The sequence below is a fragment of the Periplaneta americana genome, chromosome 8, assembly GCF_040183065.1.
Source record: "Periplaneta americana isolate PAMFEO1 chromosome 8, P.americana_PAMFEO1_priV1, whole genome shotgun sequence".
NCBI lineage: Eukaryota > Metazoa > Arthropoda > Insecta > Blattodea > Blattidae > Periplaneta > Periplaneta americana.
The window spans coordinates 163,690,875-163,704,594 of record NC_091124.1 but is presented as its reverse complement, the minus strand read 5'-3'; the positions used below and the strand labels follow the sequence as shown (position 1 = coordinate 163,704,594).

The 13,720-nt window shown below is 32.2% G+C and overlaps 1 protein-coding gene across 28 annotated transcripts in view; it reads left to right on the top strand.

The window, feature by feature from the left end:
- cac (calcium voltage-gated channel subunit cacophony) overlaps positions 1-13,720 on the top strand; it is a 1,051,854-nt gene that overhangs the window by 595,995 nt on the left and 442,139 nt on the right. For 19 of the 28 annotated variants that reach the window (XM_069834011.1, XM_069834019.1, XM_069833995.1 and 16 more), the window contains 2 exons: positions 513-614; positions 6,722-6,742. In XM_069834011.1, the coding sequence (XP_069690112.1) occupies positions 513-614; positions 6,722-6,742 (123 nt within the window). The remainder of the gene's footprint in view (positions 1-512; positions 615-6,721; positions 6,743-13,720) is intronic. The other 9 variants (XM_069834005.1, XM_069834017.1, XM_069834006.1 and 6 more) reach the window with 1 other exon arrangement.

The following is a 13,720-nucleotide window of genomic DNA, read 5'->3' as shown; positions in this document are numbered from 1 at the left end:
TAGCGCCACGGATTATTATACATGTAGTACCTGATTGGTGGGATTGTGATACTTGTGACTATTCGTTTTTAATATGAATGTGGTTACTATTTTAATACTACCGATTTTTCATTTTCAATATGTATGTGGTTAGTTACTATAAACTGGCATTGTTATTGATAAAATAACTATTAAAGAAAAGGGGGGGGGGTTGTTTTCTATGTACAATTATTTTAATGTTTATGTTGAGAATTCTTATGGTTACATTTAAATGTGAGGTACATTACTCAAGACTTGGGTTCTTGCACTTCATTTGTTTGGAGAATACATTTTGAAAGTACCATGTACTGCTTCTATATTAATTGGGTTGATAAGGCATTCTGTTCTTCAGACGATGTTTTTTTTTTTTTTTTTTTGTATGAACTTATAGAAGATACTTGCAAATAAATATAGTGCAGGGACCCAAACATCGTACATACTTGGGTAATACCAAATTCTTAAACTTAGCAGGTATATTTTTTGTTCATTTTCAGCACGGAGAAGAGCGGCAGCAAAAAGAAAGAAACTCAAAAACTTGGGGAAGAGTAAGAGTACAGATACAGAAGAGGAGGAGGGAGAGGAGGAGGATGAAGATGGTGAGTGAGGAGAAGGAATCTAAGAACTAGAGATAAACAAACTGTTTTCTTCCAAGTCCAGCCAGCTGGCCAACCTCTTGATGGCAGTACAGGAACTGCGTGGAATGAGCCGGTAAGTGCACTCCAAAAGGGACACAATTAGAACTAGGTGCAATGTTGCAACCAGTCAGTCTCCAGGTGGCCCAAGGAAGGAATTATCGATCTCAGGTAAGATTGCTTTATGGCTGGCTGAGTGTTGTCACTGCTGCAGCAAATAAGTATCAGCTTAGCCATGGAGGATCATCAGATGTGAAAGTGACTCAGTATCGCTTGCCTTTGGAAACGAAACTCATGAATTATAGATATGTAGGGCTAAATGAATAAATATTTATCACCATTATCGTTTCTGTTTTAAAAAATCAGTCTGATCTAATATTCTCAATGAGTTCATGAAGAAATAAATTTATTTATTACATGTAAATATTATATTAGCTTTTCAAATTTAATGTTTTAAAAGTCAGGATGTTTAAATAACTATTCACATCATTTTGTAAAATATGCAAACAACCAGTATAAAAAATAAAAATGGGATTTTGTAAAGAATGCTTTATAAAATAATGATGCACTCTTCGACCCATAAATTAAATTTATTGTTTGTAATATGAAGTTTTAATCTGGAACATAATTCCCAAATTTTTCCTCGAGGTTCTGGCTGATATGTACATCAGGCAGTATATCTCACTTGACAACGTGTGTCAGAGGAAGAACAACTGTTTGTATACATGTGAAGTCTGATTAGTGTAACATGTAGCTAATCAGAGATGTATGCAATGTAGGGGGAAAGAAACTGGTCACCTTACCCCATTATCTCCTGACCTAGTTGCCTCATGAGTGATTCCTTATTGATATCACTTATGAAGTTCAGACCTGTCTTCGGACAGTTGACTAAACAAACAATTCCCAAATTATTCAAAATGCACGTAACATCATCAGAAATTAGTCGACCTGGTTGGCAAGTTGGTACAGCGCTGGCCTTCTATGCCCATGGTTGCGGGTTCTATCCTGGGCCAGGTCGATGGCATTTAAGTGTGCTTAAATGCGACAGGCTCATGTCAGTAGATTTACTGGCATGTAAAAGAACTCTTGGGGGACAAAATTCCGGTACATCCGGCAACGCTGATATAACCTCTGCAGTTGTGAGCGTCGTTAAATAAAACATAACATCATCAGAAATTCTTTAATAAGCTTATGAGATGGATAATATGTAATTCCTAGTGCAGATTATCGCAACAATTGAATCTAATTTAGTCCTTATCATCAAGTATCCAATCTAAGCAATTGTTTCTAATATATCTCATCTAGGTATTCTGTTAAAAAAGCACACATACACAAATACAAGTGCAAACTTGATGGTGTCTCATACAGCTTCGTCATAATAGGGTTCAGTTTTAAAAATCAAAATGTGAAATAAAAATTTTGGAATCTCAAATCATACTGAGAACATGGGCTTATCTTACTGATTTTAATTAATACTCCATTCACATCCTCTAATCGATTCACATACATATTTCCAAAGAATACGTTTGATTTGACACTGCATTTGATTCATATTTTTGTCTTCGACTCGTTCATGTCACTAGGTTGCATGGCAAAGACTCTACACGTCAGGTAATCCCATAAAAAGAGATCAAGCAGAGACAGATCAGGTGATCTTGCAGGCCATTCGATAGGTCCTCTTCGTCCAATTCATCTGTTCAGAACCACTTCATGCAGGTATTCCCGAATAGTGACTGTGTAATGGGGAGGAGCACCATCCTGTTGAAACCATATTGAATTGTGTGGTTTGTCTGGATCGTGAAGATTTGGATGTAGCCTACAACAGCAAGGGCTGATATAAGATCCTCAAGCAGAAACTTCAATTATCAGTCATCGGTAAGAGACTCATCGAAAAAATAAGGACCCAAGACTCTGCCTCCTACAATTCCTGTCCAAACATTTACCTTCTGGGGGTATTGTGTATGTGATTGTGTTGTCCAGTTTGGATTCTTTTCCGACCAATACCTGCAGTTTTACCTGTTCACCTCTCCATTGAGGAAAAATGTAGCTTTATCATTAAAAAGAACATTTTTTACAAAGTTTGGATCTTGGTCACAGAAAAGTCATAGCCTCGCAGAACTGCAACCTTCTATCAAAGTCGTCTTCCATTAACTCTTGTACGTGTTGAACTTTATAAGAGTTGTACTTACTATGATGCAATATTCTCCAAGCAGTTGTTTTCAAAACACCAAATGTAGATGTTAAATCACTGAGAGTAGAATGTGGGTTCTCATTTACCTTTAGTAAAATGTCAAGTTCGAATTCCTTGTAGGTGGATGGTGTACCAGATCTTCTTATGTCTCTGACATGTCCTTTTTGACTGAATTTAGCTTCTAGTCTACTCACAGCTGACTGAGAAATAGATGTTCGATATGGATAGGTTTCATTAAAAAGTGTGCAGACTTCTTGTTGCGTATGTCTTCTGTCACCAAATCAAATTATCATTAAAATTTCAATTCTCTCATTTTCTGTTAAAACTATCTTTAATCTTTAATGCGGATGACGTGAATAGGCTAGATGAGGCCGAAAATTCTCGTCATACAGTTGGGGAAAACATCTGAAAATATCCAACCTGATAATCATTTCAAGAAGGAATCAAACCTACGCCTGAACATAATTGAATCATGGGTATTAATGGAAAACACGTTTAAGTTCACAGGCTTTTTTTTTTTTTTGTTATAGATTTATCACTTATTACACTTATAATTTAGGTTTTATATTGTATGTAAAATTGAAAGGTTAGTCCACAATTATAACGTATGGTACATACCGGTACTATTTTAATTATAACATGATGATAAAATATCACTTCCTATATTCTCATAATGTATATATACACGCTTCTCTTCAGAGCAATAATATAAATTATTTTACTCGCATTCTTCATGATATTTGAAGGATACTGTTTCACTTTCACTTCTGCATAATGTTTCTTTCTTATAACATTTCATTACACACTGCATTTACAACAGACACAGATATTTAAAAAAACTCATATAAAAACACTTATACTTACTTTATACAAGACCTACAGTAAAACTTTAACTTATATTAAATTCTAATTAACATAACCTTTATCTTCCAAAGACTGAAGCCTGCTGAAGCTTCTCTTTACAAGATTTAGTTGGAGGCATCTCATTGCTTAACTAACGTTATTTTAATTTAAAATGTTGCATTATTGTATAAATGTCATGTGGTTGATAAAGGTTAAAGTGTTTGTACTTAAAAGATTTTCATACTCAAATATTGAATTACCATACTTATTACACCTACATTGCAAACATATCTAACATTGAAATATTCATTCACCTGCACATGAAGCGCAGGAGTCCACTTAAGTATACATTATTATCTGAGTTATTGTTGAGGAATTCAAACTTGAGGAGTAATTCATATGTCTAACTGGAAGTCACAAAGAGAATAAGATTAAGGTTTTACTGTAGGCCTAATGGAAGCTATCTTCTCACATATACAAAGAACAATTTAAACTATATTCCTTACACTGTATTCATATTACAATGAAATATATACTGTATTTTGTCACATTATTTATACTAGCACATAGTTAGATTAATATTTTTCTTAGGAAGTAATGATTAGATTATGTTAAATAATAGTTTCCTTTATTATTTTGCACTGTTATGGAATTCATTACATCCTGAACTTTGTGAAAAGATATCTGAAGATGAAAATATATATTTTGTTCAGCAAGGATGATGTTAAATAATCTCGAGATCGACAATTTCCACACTAGAAAATAAAGTCACTAAATCGACATATTAAAATGAATGCAATACATAACTACAGTGTATACCAGAGTGAAAGGATGCAATCAGAATTTTTATTCTGAACTCTCAACCAATAACTGTTTCATATGTTATAAAAATGGTTGTTACTTTTTGGAAGTATTAGCATAATAGACTCTAATACTTTTCTTATAATACTGTGTTGACAGATGTACGTTTTAATTAAATGTTGAAAAAGAGAAGAAATCGAACAGATTTTAAGCAGAATTATAGTATATTTGAAATAAATTTAGTACACGTGTTGAAAAAGAGAAGAAATTTAACAGATTTTAAGTAGACTTATACCTTCAATAAATGGAGTTTTATATATATATATATATATATATAACTTCACATGTTCTAGTCTTCATTAAAGTGTTAAATAAAGACAGTAATTAACAGCTTGTTGAAAAAAATACCATCGCTAAGACTTTCATGATATGAATTTGCACAAGAAATACTATAATTAAAGGTGATGACTTTATTTTCTAATTAAATTGTAACTATATGTCAAAAGTTAAGTTAACTTAATAATTAATGCTTCATCATTTTAAACATTTAAATAACTACAGCAATTTTATTCTGTTAGGTGTTGATATTAATTGCCTATACTATTTGTTTAATACATTGACTTTTACAGTACAACTCAAAGGTTTTAAAATTGAGCTCTAAAGTTCGTGCTGTGGCTTATTGCACCTATTTTACCTGTTGCGTATTATTTGATTTCTTTTTAAATTACTAATTAATTAATATATTTTAAATTATATATTTTGTGGCTGAAAAGTTTATTGCTATAGTCAGATATCTTTCAACTATGAATAGTTAGTTAGTCATGTGCATGGATCTTGATAAGTAAACAGTAAATGATATATGCGTTGACATATTTACAGTAGTGAAAGTTGCTCCTGAACATTCAAAACCGAAGCAATGGTGAGAACACTATCATTTAAATTATATTTTTCGCCATTACTCCAGGACAAATCTTTCGATTTTCCGCAGTTATCTACTTGGTAACTTGGCAAAAAGTTCATAAGACTCAAACTATGGAGACCTGCTGTAAGGCGTTCGTGGCTATTAAAGCTAGAAAGCTTTGTTGTGTGTGATGTTGTGGAAAAGTTTTTTCTATATTTTGCTTGCTTATTTACGCCTACTATCATTCTCATGTTTTTCTTTCAGTTTATATTGTTATTAGTTTACAGAACAATTTAATTATGGGATTCTTGTTAGTTTCTCTGCTGATCAATAAGTTTGCTGTTGTATTTATATTCATCTAAGTTAGTTCCTGTTAATATAATATCCAATAGAGAATTATCATCAAGTCACTATTTTAAGGATGCTTCATTAATCCTTAAATTGATGAGTCTCTTTCTCTCTATTGGCAGATATTTGCCATTAATGTTGTTTTCTTTCTTGTTATGCAATACATACTTGCTTTATCTTCTTTTTCTTGATTAGCTCATTTATTAATGTTCATTGTTCATGATAAATTTAGAATCTTTATATATTTCAGTTTTTAGAGTTCAGTATTTTGACACGATGTAGTTCATGTGGTAGTTAATAATTGTGTTCTGAACCTGCATTAGCTTCTTTTCATCAGAGAATGAACGGGTTTACTTTCAATATTGTTCTTCATCCATTGTTGGTGAAATTATTCTCTCAAAGCTTACCTGAAGTGTCTCTGGTAACTATTAACAGCTGCTAATTAATAGTAGTATTCAGTAGTAGTAGTATTTATTTATTTAACCTGGTAGAGATAAGGCCATCAGGCCTTCTCTGCCCCTCTACCAGGGGATTACAACTATAACATGAACAATAAAATTACAATTAATAGGCAGTGTCTCATGTACAATACCCAGAGTGAAGTTAAAACAGTACTTTTCAAAACCAAAAACAATGTATACTGTAAAATAATGTTTTAATTTGCAATTAGTAATAATAGTTTAATGTAAATATTTAGTAGGTATGTATTAATAAAATCACATTGAAAGTAATATGTTAATGTGTTAAATTATATTTATGTGGTTAGATTATGTGTAATGCATTTTAAATATATAATAACCAAGAGAAGATGTATAAATCATGTGAGAAAATACAGTATATCATTACGTTTTACAAGTGCATATTAGCGTGCATGCAATTTGTTTTTCATATCATAGTCTGACTGTTTATATACACATTAAAATAGAACTCTTTAATGTGTCATAAATCCTAACACAGACATTTATCTCAATAACCCTTTTGTTTCAGTGCCTAAGAAAAAACTCAAAGGTATGGATGCCAAGTTTGTTTATTGCAGCAGGTTTTTAGTTATACAGTATTGTGTTTAGACATGCGACGTAGCCAGTTGATTGGTTGGTTGGTTCGGTAAGCCTGTCGCTAGTCAAAATATTTTAGCCATTTTTATAACATACCGGCTGTGGCAGTGGTGGACAGGGTAAACCAGTTCCTTGCTGAAACCTTAAATGTTGGTAGGGATAAACGAGTGTATAGAATCTTAGATTTTGTCTATTGTGTATGTAGAAAGTGTGATAGCTTTGTGTACGAAAAGTGTTAGTACAAATTTAGATATTCTCATATCGTAATTTATAAATACAAGAAAACGACAAGAAATAATAAAATTGTACACGCATAACTAGAGAAAAATATTACAGTAAGTAGGATGATTTAAAAAAAAAAAAAGTGAAATCTGTTATGTTTAGTTGGATATATGTTGCATGTGCAAGAATTATTGAGAAGTTTTCAGGTAATGATTTTTATTTTCAACACCTACCTATAATTTTTCCCATTGAAATGTGAGAGATAACGAACACTTGTAGATTAATATATTTATAATTAAAACATTCATACATCCTATTACTTTTGGATGCATGTAACAAAATTGTTTATCTTTTTTGGTGCCATAATCGAATATCCACACTTCGACAACAATGTTAAGGATTCCTTGTGGTTATTTGCTCTGTACAACGTTCACTACAGAAATTGAGTGAGTTGTTCTTTTGAGGAAAGTGATAAATCAGTGTAATTTTCTTCCATTGTTACCGCATCAGTAATAAGGAAAACTGTCAATTGTGTGGAATTTGTGAAATTATAAAAGGGAAAATGAGATATCTCCAGAAAACTGCTTCAAAATACTGTCTTTGTCCACTAAAATCCCATTTAAACTCAGGTCTAGTGTCAATTGTGTAGAAATTGTGAGATTATAAAAAGGAAAATGAGAGTATCTCCAGAAAATCTACTCCAAAATACTGTCTTTGTCCACTACAATCCCACTTGAACTTATGTCTCCAAAATGGAAAGTCAGTGTTGCAGCAATTCCACTAACAATGTGCCCTTACTGAAATGGCGTTCGAATAAATTAAAGTCTTTGCTAGAAAGTAAAAACAGTTTTTTTTTTAGGATTTTCTTTTCTTTAAGGACATTTATATACTACGCGTTGTATGGTTAATTTAAAATGTAATGCTTGGGTCCACAATATCTTTGGCATTATTACAAAATTATTTAACCCGATGTAGATTTTCTATAATCACTTTTTACACATTACAGTATTACCACATATACATGAATATTCCACGCATATTTTTTCCGGAATTTAGCGAAGAAAAACTGGGGTGCACACATTATTTAAAGCACAAATTACAGTCAATTTTCCTTTTTTTTCCTAATATTGGGTGCACAGAGTATTCACAGTAACTTATATAGTATTGCACAATGTGATATCGCAATGGACATTTGTTAAATATATTGATTTTTGCTACACATCACCCTTTTACTGAATGCTCAAACATACATAAATAAAAACGTTTGATATGTCATCCTGTAAAGCTATTGTCAGTACGACTTCTGTCTTACTGTTTACTTTTAACACTAATAAAACATTACATGAAAAAGATAGAGATACTTTTATATGTTACAAATTAAAATATGTAGGCTATTATAAATGAGAAATCACTTCAGATAACCAGTTTTGAACTGAGAACGTGACAAAGTTTCATATTTATGAAATGTAGTTAAGTGAAAGTACAATGCCCGTAATTAATCTTCTAAATTTATAAATAGTTATTATTGCAATTGGAATGAAAATTTAAACGAAAAACCATTAGGGAATGGGAGCATGATATCAGTAGAATTCATGAAAATTAATATATTCATCAATATCGCACTCTTAAAATAATAATATTGTAACTACCAAAGTTAGTTTTGAGTAAATGCAAAATAAACATTTCAAAGTCATACGAAAAATCAGGATTACCAAGTATCAATATGAGTCCTGCAGCCTTTACCCTTGAGCTTAGAGATAAGACAGTTCCACTGTTTGACAGAGGATCAAATAAAAATTACAAAACTGCCTGTAACTCAAAATTCAGTTTTTGGGAGTTACGACAGTATCATTGTGGGAGTTTGATAAGTAAATTCTGCTTCAAAATTCGAATACTCCTTCCCCATACTCTTTCACTCTTTTCAATTGAACTATGTTGAATGAACAAAAGGAAATATTAGTGGGTAGCTATTATGATATGTCTATTCACCACAATGCTATATTCTGAAACAGCAGTACTGTGTTATCTAAATTATTGGTACCTAAAATAAGTTTGAAAATACAGACATATTTTCCATCAGAAATATTTCACAAAAAGATTTTATTTTTATTAACGAAATTCGACATGAGAAATACCAAGTAAATTGCTATCTGTAAGATCTCTATCGCAGTAGCTTATATGAACATTAGCACATTTATTTTCTCTCTATAGTAAAGCAGTAACCATGGGTTATCAATAATGCTCATAAATAAAATATCAAACCGCATGTTTAATGGGGAAAAATTAGTGGTACCTATTCCGGAAATTATTTTTATTAAACTTCAGGATTTTGCTGTGTATTTTTAATTTTTTAAAACTATTTTTAAATACCTCTTAATTTTTTACAATATTTTCGGCTTTTTTATTTCTAAGTTATACTGGAAATAATTACTTGAAAATCAACTGAAAGTAATAGTATTCCCACTATACAAAGAGTTCAATTCAGTTTTATTATTGTTAGAAAAATTTACTACACTACCTCAAAAGCATGAAATATACAAAGCATATCTTCGAACAAACACGAGAATTAATTCCATCTATTATTAAGATTATTAAGATTTCAATACTCATAGATATTGGGGGGTTGAACCCACAGCATAATCTAAGAAGAGAAAGGGCATTATCGTATACAGTTGAAAATTATAATCTTATAAAAATTTATAGTAAAATTCAATTCCAACTCTGCTCAGAATATAGAGAAGTTACTGTATTGCTAAAATATAATTTTGGTGTGTATTACAATTTATCATTTCGTCCTATAAGATGATTGATTTTTACAGAGCTGTAACATCCTTTGTTCAGAAGGGAAGTAAAACTATAAACTAGTTAAACCTATTCCTCGTTCCATCAGGTTGTTTTCTCTATGGACAATTGTTTCTGTGAACTAGCATCTTGATTAAGATTGCAAATATCTTTGCTGGACAATCTTTAGTGATACCATAGAGCAGACCATTCCAAGTGGGCAGCCACCAGGATGCCATGTGGCAGCCCTAGGTTCACAGGAGCCGTACCGAGCCCTGGAGAGAGACAGCAAGTGAGGAGGAAAGAGACGGAATATCGATCGCTGAGAGGGAGGCACGCATGCATTGGGTGGAGTGTGCCAATGAGGTGTATGGATGGCACATTTTATGACACATAGAAAGAATTCAAGAATTACAACAATTGGCCTTTACAAAATAATACAACAAAATAAAATTGTCCTTTTTTTTCCTGTAGTTAGAAAGACAAATGACATTTCTTTGATTTCACCAACTTAGCTATATCAGGGAAAATTGTTTGAGCAGAATGAATGCGTAACACTGCTTCCAACGCAACATCGGACAAACATGACCTAATTTTACTCTTATTCAGGTTCATGACTGAGAATATATTATGTCCGCAAAGGTATGTAGCGCCAAACATAGCAATTAACTTGCATGTCGATGCGTGCACACGCGAGAACTCTTCTTTTTTTTCCAAGTTCTTATAAAACTCAATGAGGCCGCCTGGAATATTGTAATATCTGGCTTTCAAAATTGTGTGACATTGAAACCTTATCAGTTCTCTTTGTGATTTGACTGGAGCCTGCTCAACATTTACAGAAAAGAGCGTCATAAAAACGTTCACCAAGTTCCTGCACGTGGCAAGAGATTGTGGAGAGAGACTAATTGACTCAAATAACATCACCATGGAGGACACAATATCTCTGAAGTTCAAATCATGCACTCCTTAACAAACATTCCGCTACTTTTGGCGATATTTAGGGCAACAATATAGCTTGCATGGACAGCTCTTTCGGAACTTGGCTTACTCAATGTGCTGCAAAAGAAGGGGAAAAATGAATTTTTAATGACATTGTCACTATACAAAAAATACATACATAGTTAAACGAACACAAAATCCTTTAACAGTTTAACAAACGTTTTATAATAATTTCATACATTGTTGACAACTGTTCAAAATAAACTTACCCTATAACCATTAATTTAATTATATTGCCTTTAGAGTAATTATTTAATTAGTTGAAATGATATTTATCTCGTCGTAAGAAGACTGTATTTCAGCCTTTAGTTTCATTATTAATGCCTTCCTCTCTTCGCCGATAATATGAGTGTGGGTATCAAAATGTTTAACTTCAGAGTGACGCTTAATGTTGTACATTTTCGCCCATACATTGATGTGGCATATTAAACATTGAACATTGTTGTCGTCAGATTAGACAAGATATAAGCCATCCCAAGAGGGGTTAAATCCTGAACCAACTGTCGACGCACTTCTCTTCATTCTTGTTCACAACAGTTAAGCACAAACGATAGTACACCATATGGATAAATGAATGACTGACGGAATGCGTAACCCAGCAGTGCCTGAAGAATTTCATCGAATAGACGAGGAGAAGAGTTGATGATTGCTTTCGTACATTACTACAGCCTCAGCTACAGAGAGGAGTGTGTGTCTGCCCTGGGCAGACACAGGACACCGTCCGGGCTCCCTAGCCCTCAAACACTGTCTTGAAATGGTCTGCCATAGAGATTTCTGACAGGCAAAACAGGGAAATATAGTACAAAATGGGATGCAATAGGCTCTCTATCCACTGCGTTTAAGGGAACTAAAAGGAATAAATTATTCAGATGCAGATTTTAGCCATACTGGTGGCACAGTGTTCTGTAAATAATTAATTTCTAATTGTTATCCTTTTTCACGAATTTTCGTTTGCAAAAATTAATGTATGTGTTCAAAATAAAGGGGAAAAAAATTATTCTTATGCGAAAAATTAATACTTTAACTCTATTAAATATAGAGTATAATCTAAATTTAACAGAAGAAATACTGAAGTAAACACTGAAATAATGAAACAATTGTCTTTAGAGACAATTAATATTAGGTGTCCTCCACAAAACTGGCTTCATTTGTACACTGACGGATCCTTGATCTCCAGAGAACAAGGTGCTGGTGCATGTGTTACATGCTGTCTCTTCTCACTTTATAGATCTCTCAGATATGGAACAACAAGTTTTGATGGAGAAATCATTGCAATAAGTGAAAGTCTCAGGAATCTTCTATGCCACATCAATAAATTTAAGAATGCAGTTATATTGTCAGACTCCAAAGCAGCTATTCTCTCAATAGTCTCTAAACACACACCTTCATCTCAAACAACCGAAATAACTAAAATGCTCTCTCAATTAATATCACTCAATGAAAGAATTGTATTCCAATGGATACCATCCCATTGTGGAATCCTGGGAAACGAGAATGCGGATGCTTTAGTAAAGAAGGGCATCACTGCTACTTACAGACCTGTTACTAAATATATGTATTACTCTGTGGAAAGATTTACTAAATCTACATACTTAGACTTGAACAAACAAAATTTGATAACACAATCTCAAGGGAAAAAATGGAACTCTCTGCATCATAATCCACAGTTAATTCCCGATTTACCTCGAAAATCGTCTGTGCTGCATTTAGATTGGCAACAGGCCATGACTGTTTGGCCAAACACCTGCATAGAATTGGAATATATCAGTCCCCTAACTGCCCATTGTGCAACTCAAACCAAGCAATGGATTCGGAACACCTCAAAATCTGTGCTTCATTGGCTGACCATGATAATATCTTTGAAAAATATTGGAGTGCAAGAGGTCAAATGACTTTGTCAAATGCCTGGCATTAGAAAACAACAACATTTAATGACTTAAAATGCAGTTCAAGAAACGTTTTGTTGATAGTAGTCTAATTTAAAGAAAATTAGCTCGAATTTCAAGTTAATCAGTTTTCACTATTTCGGTTTCTAAAATAATGAGAATTGTGTGCTATATATTATATCAGCATTTACTTTCATTTGCTAATTTTAGATATGAAAAAATTAGTTACGTTGATAGACCTAGTATAATTCAATATAGTTTTTTTTTTTAAATCTCGTTTTATCATTAATTGAATTAACTACTCGAAATTAATATTTTTTTCTATTTGTATTTTTTACATAACATAACATATTCAGAAAAAAATTTGAAGTTTCTATTCATGTGCTCAGACTTATTGTCTATTATATCTGGCTAACTCAAACAACTGGACAGCAAGCAACCCTTAAAATCATAGGTATCATGATCTTAGTGATGGAACCTTTTACGTTAAATTACATTACATTACATTACATTCATAGTATTTTATAGATCTTACATCAGCATTATAATTTTTATGTGTAGAACATGTAAAAAATTATACAAAAATATATAATACATAATTATTAATACAAAGTAAGTAGATTAGTTTAATTTACAAGCATAAACATCTCATCATTTGAGTATAAGGTATGAATATGGAAAAATTTTCTTAATTCTTTTCTAAAATTTTTCTCTTGGCCCTTCAAATCTTTAAGATAATAATTAAGGAATGAATTGAAAACTGTAATATGTGAGTAATGAACTCCTTTTTGTAACAGCTAAGACTAACAAAGGGTAAATGGAGATATGATTTGTGTCTAGTATTAAAATTATAAATATCCTGATCAATGCTAAAAGTATCTTGATTTTTAACATAAAACATCGGAAATACTTACAAGGTGAGATCAAGATTTCTAAATTTTAGAAAATATTAGTACAGGATACCTTTTCATGCACACCTGTCATTATCCTTATAGTTAGTTTTCTTTTGTGAAACAAAAATGTGTTTATCTTCAGAGGAGTTT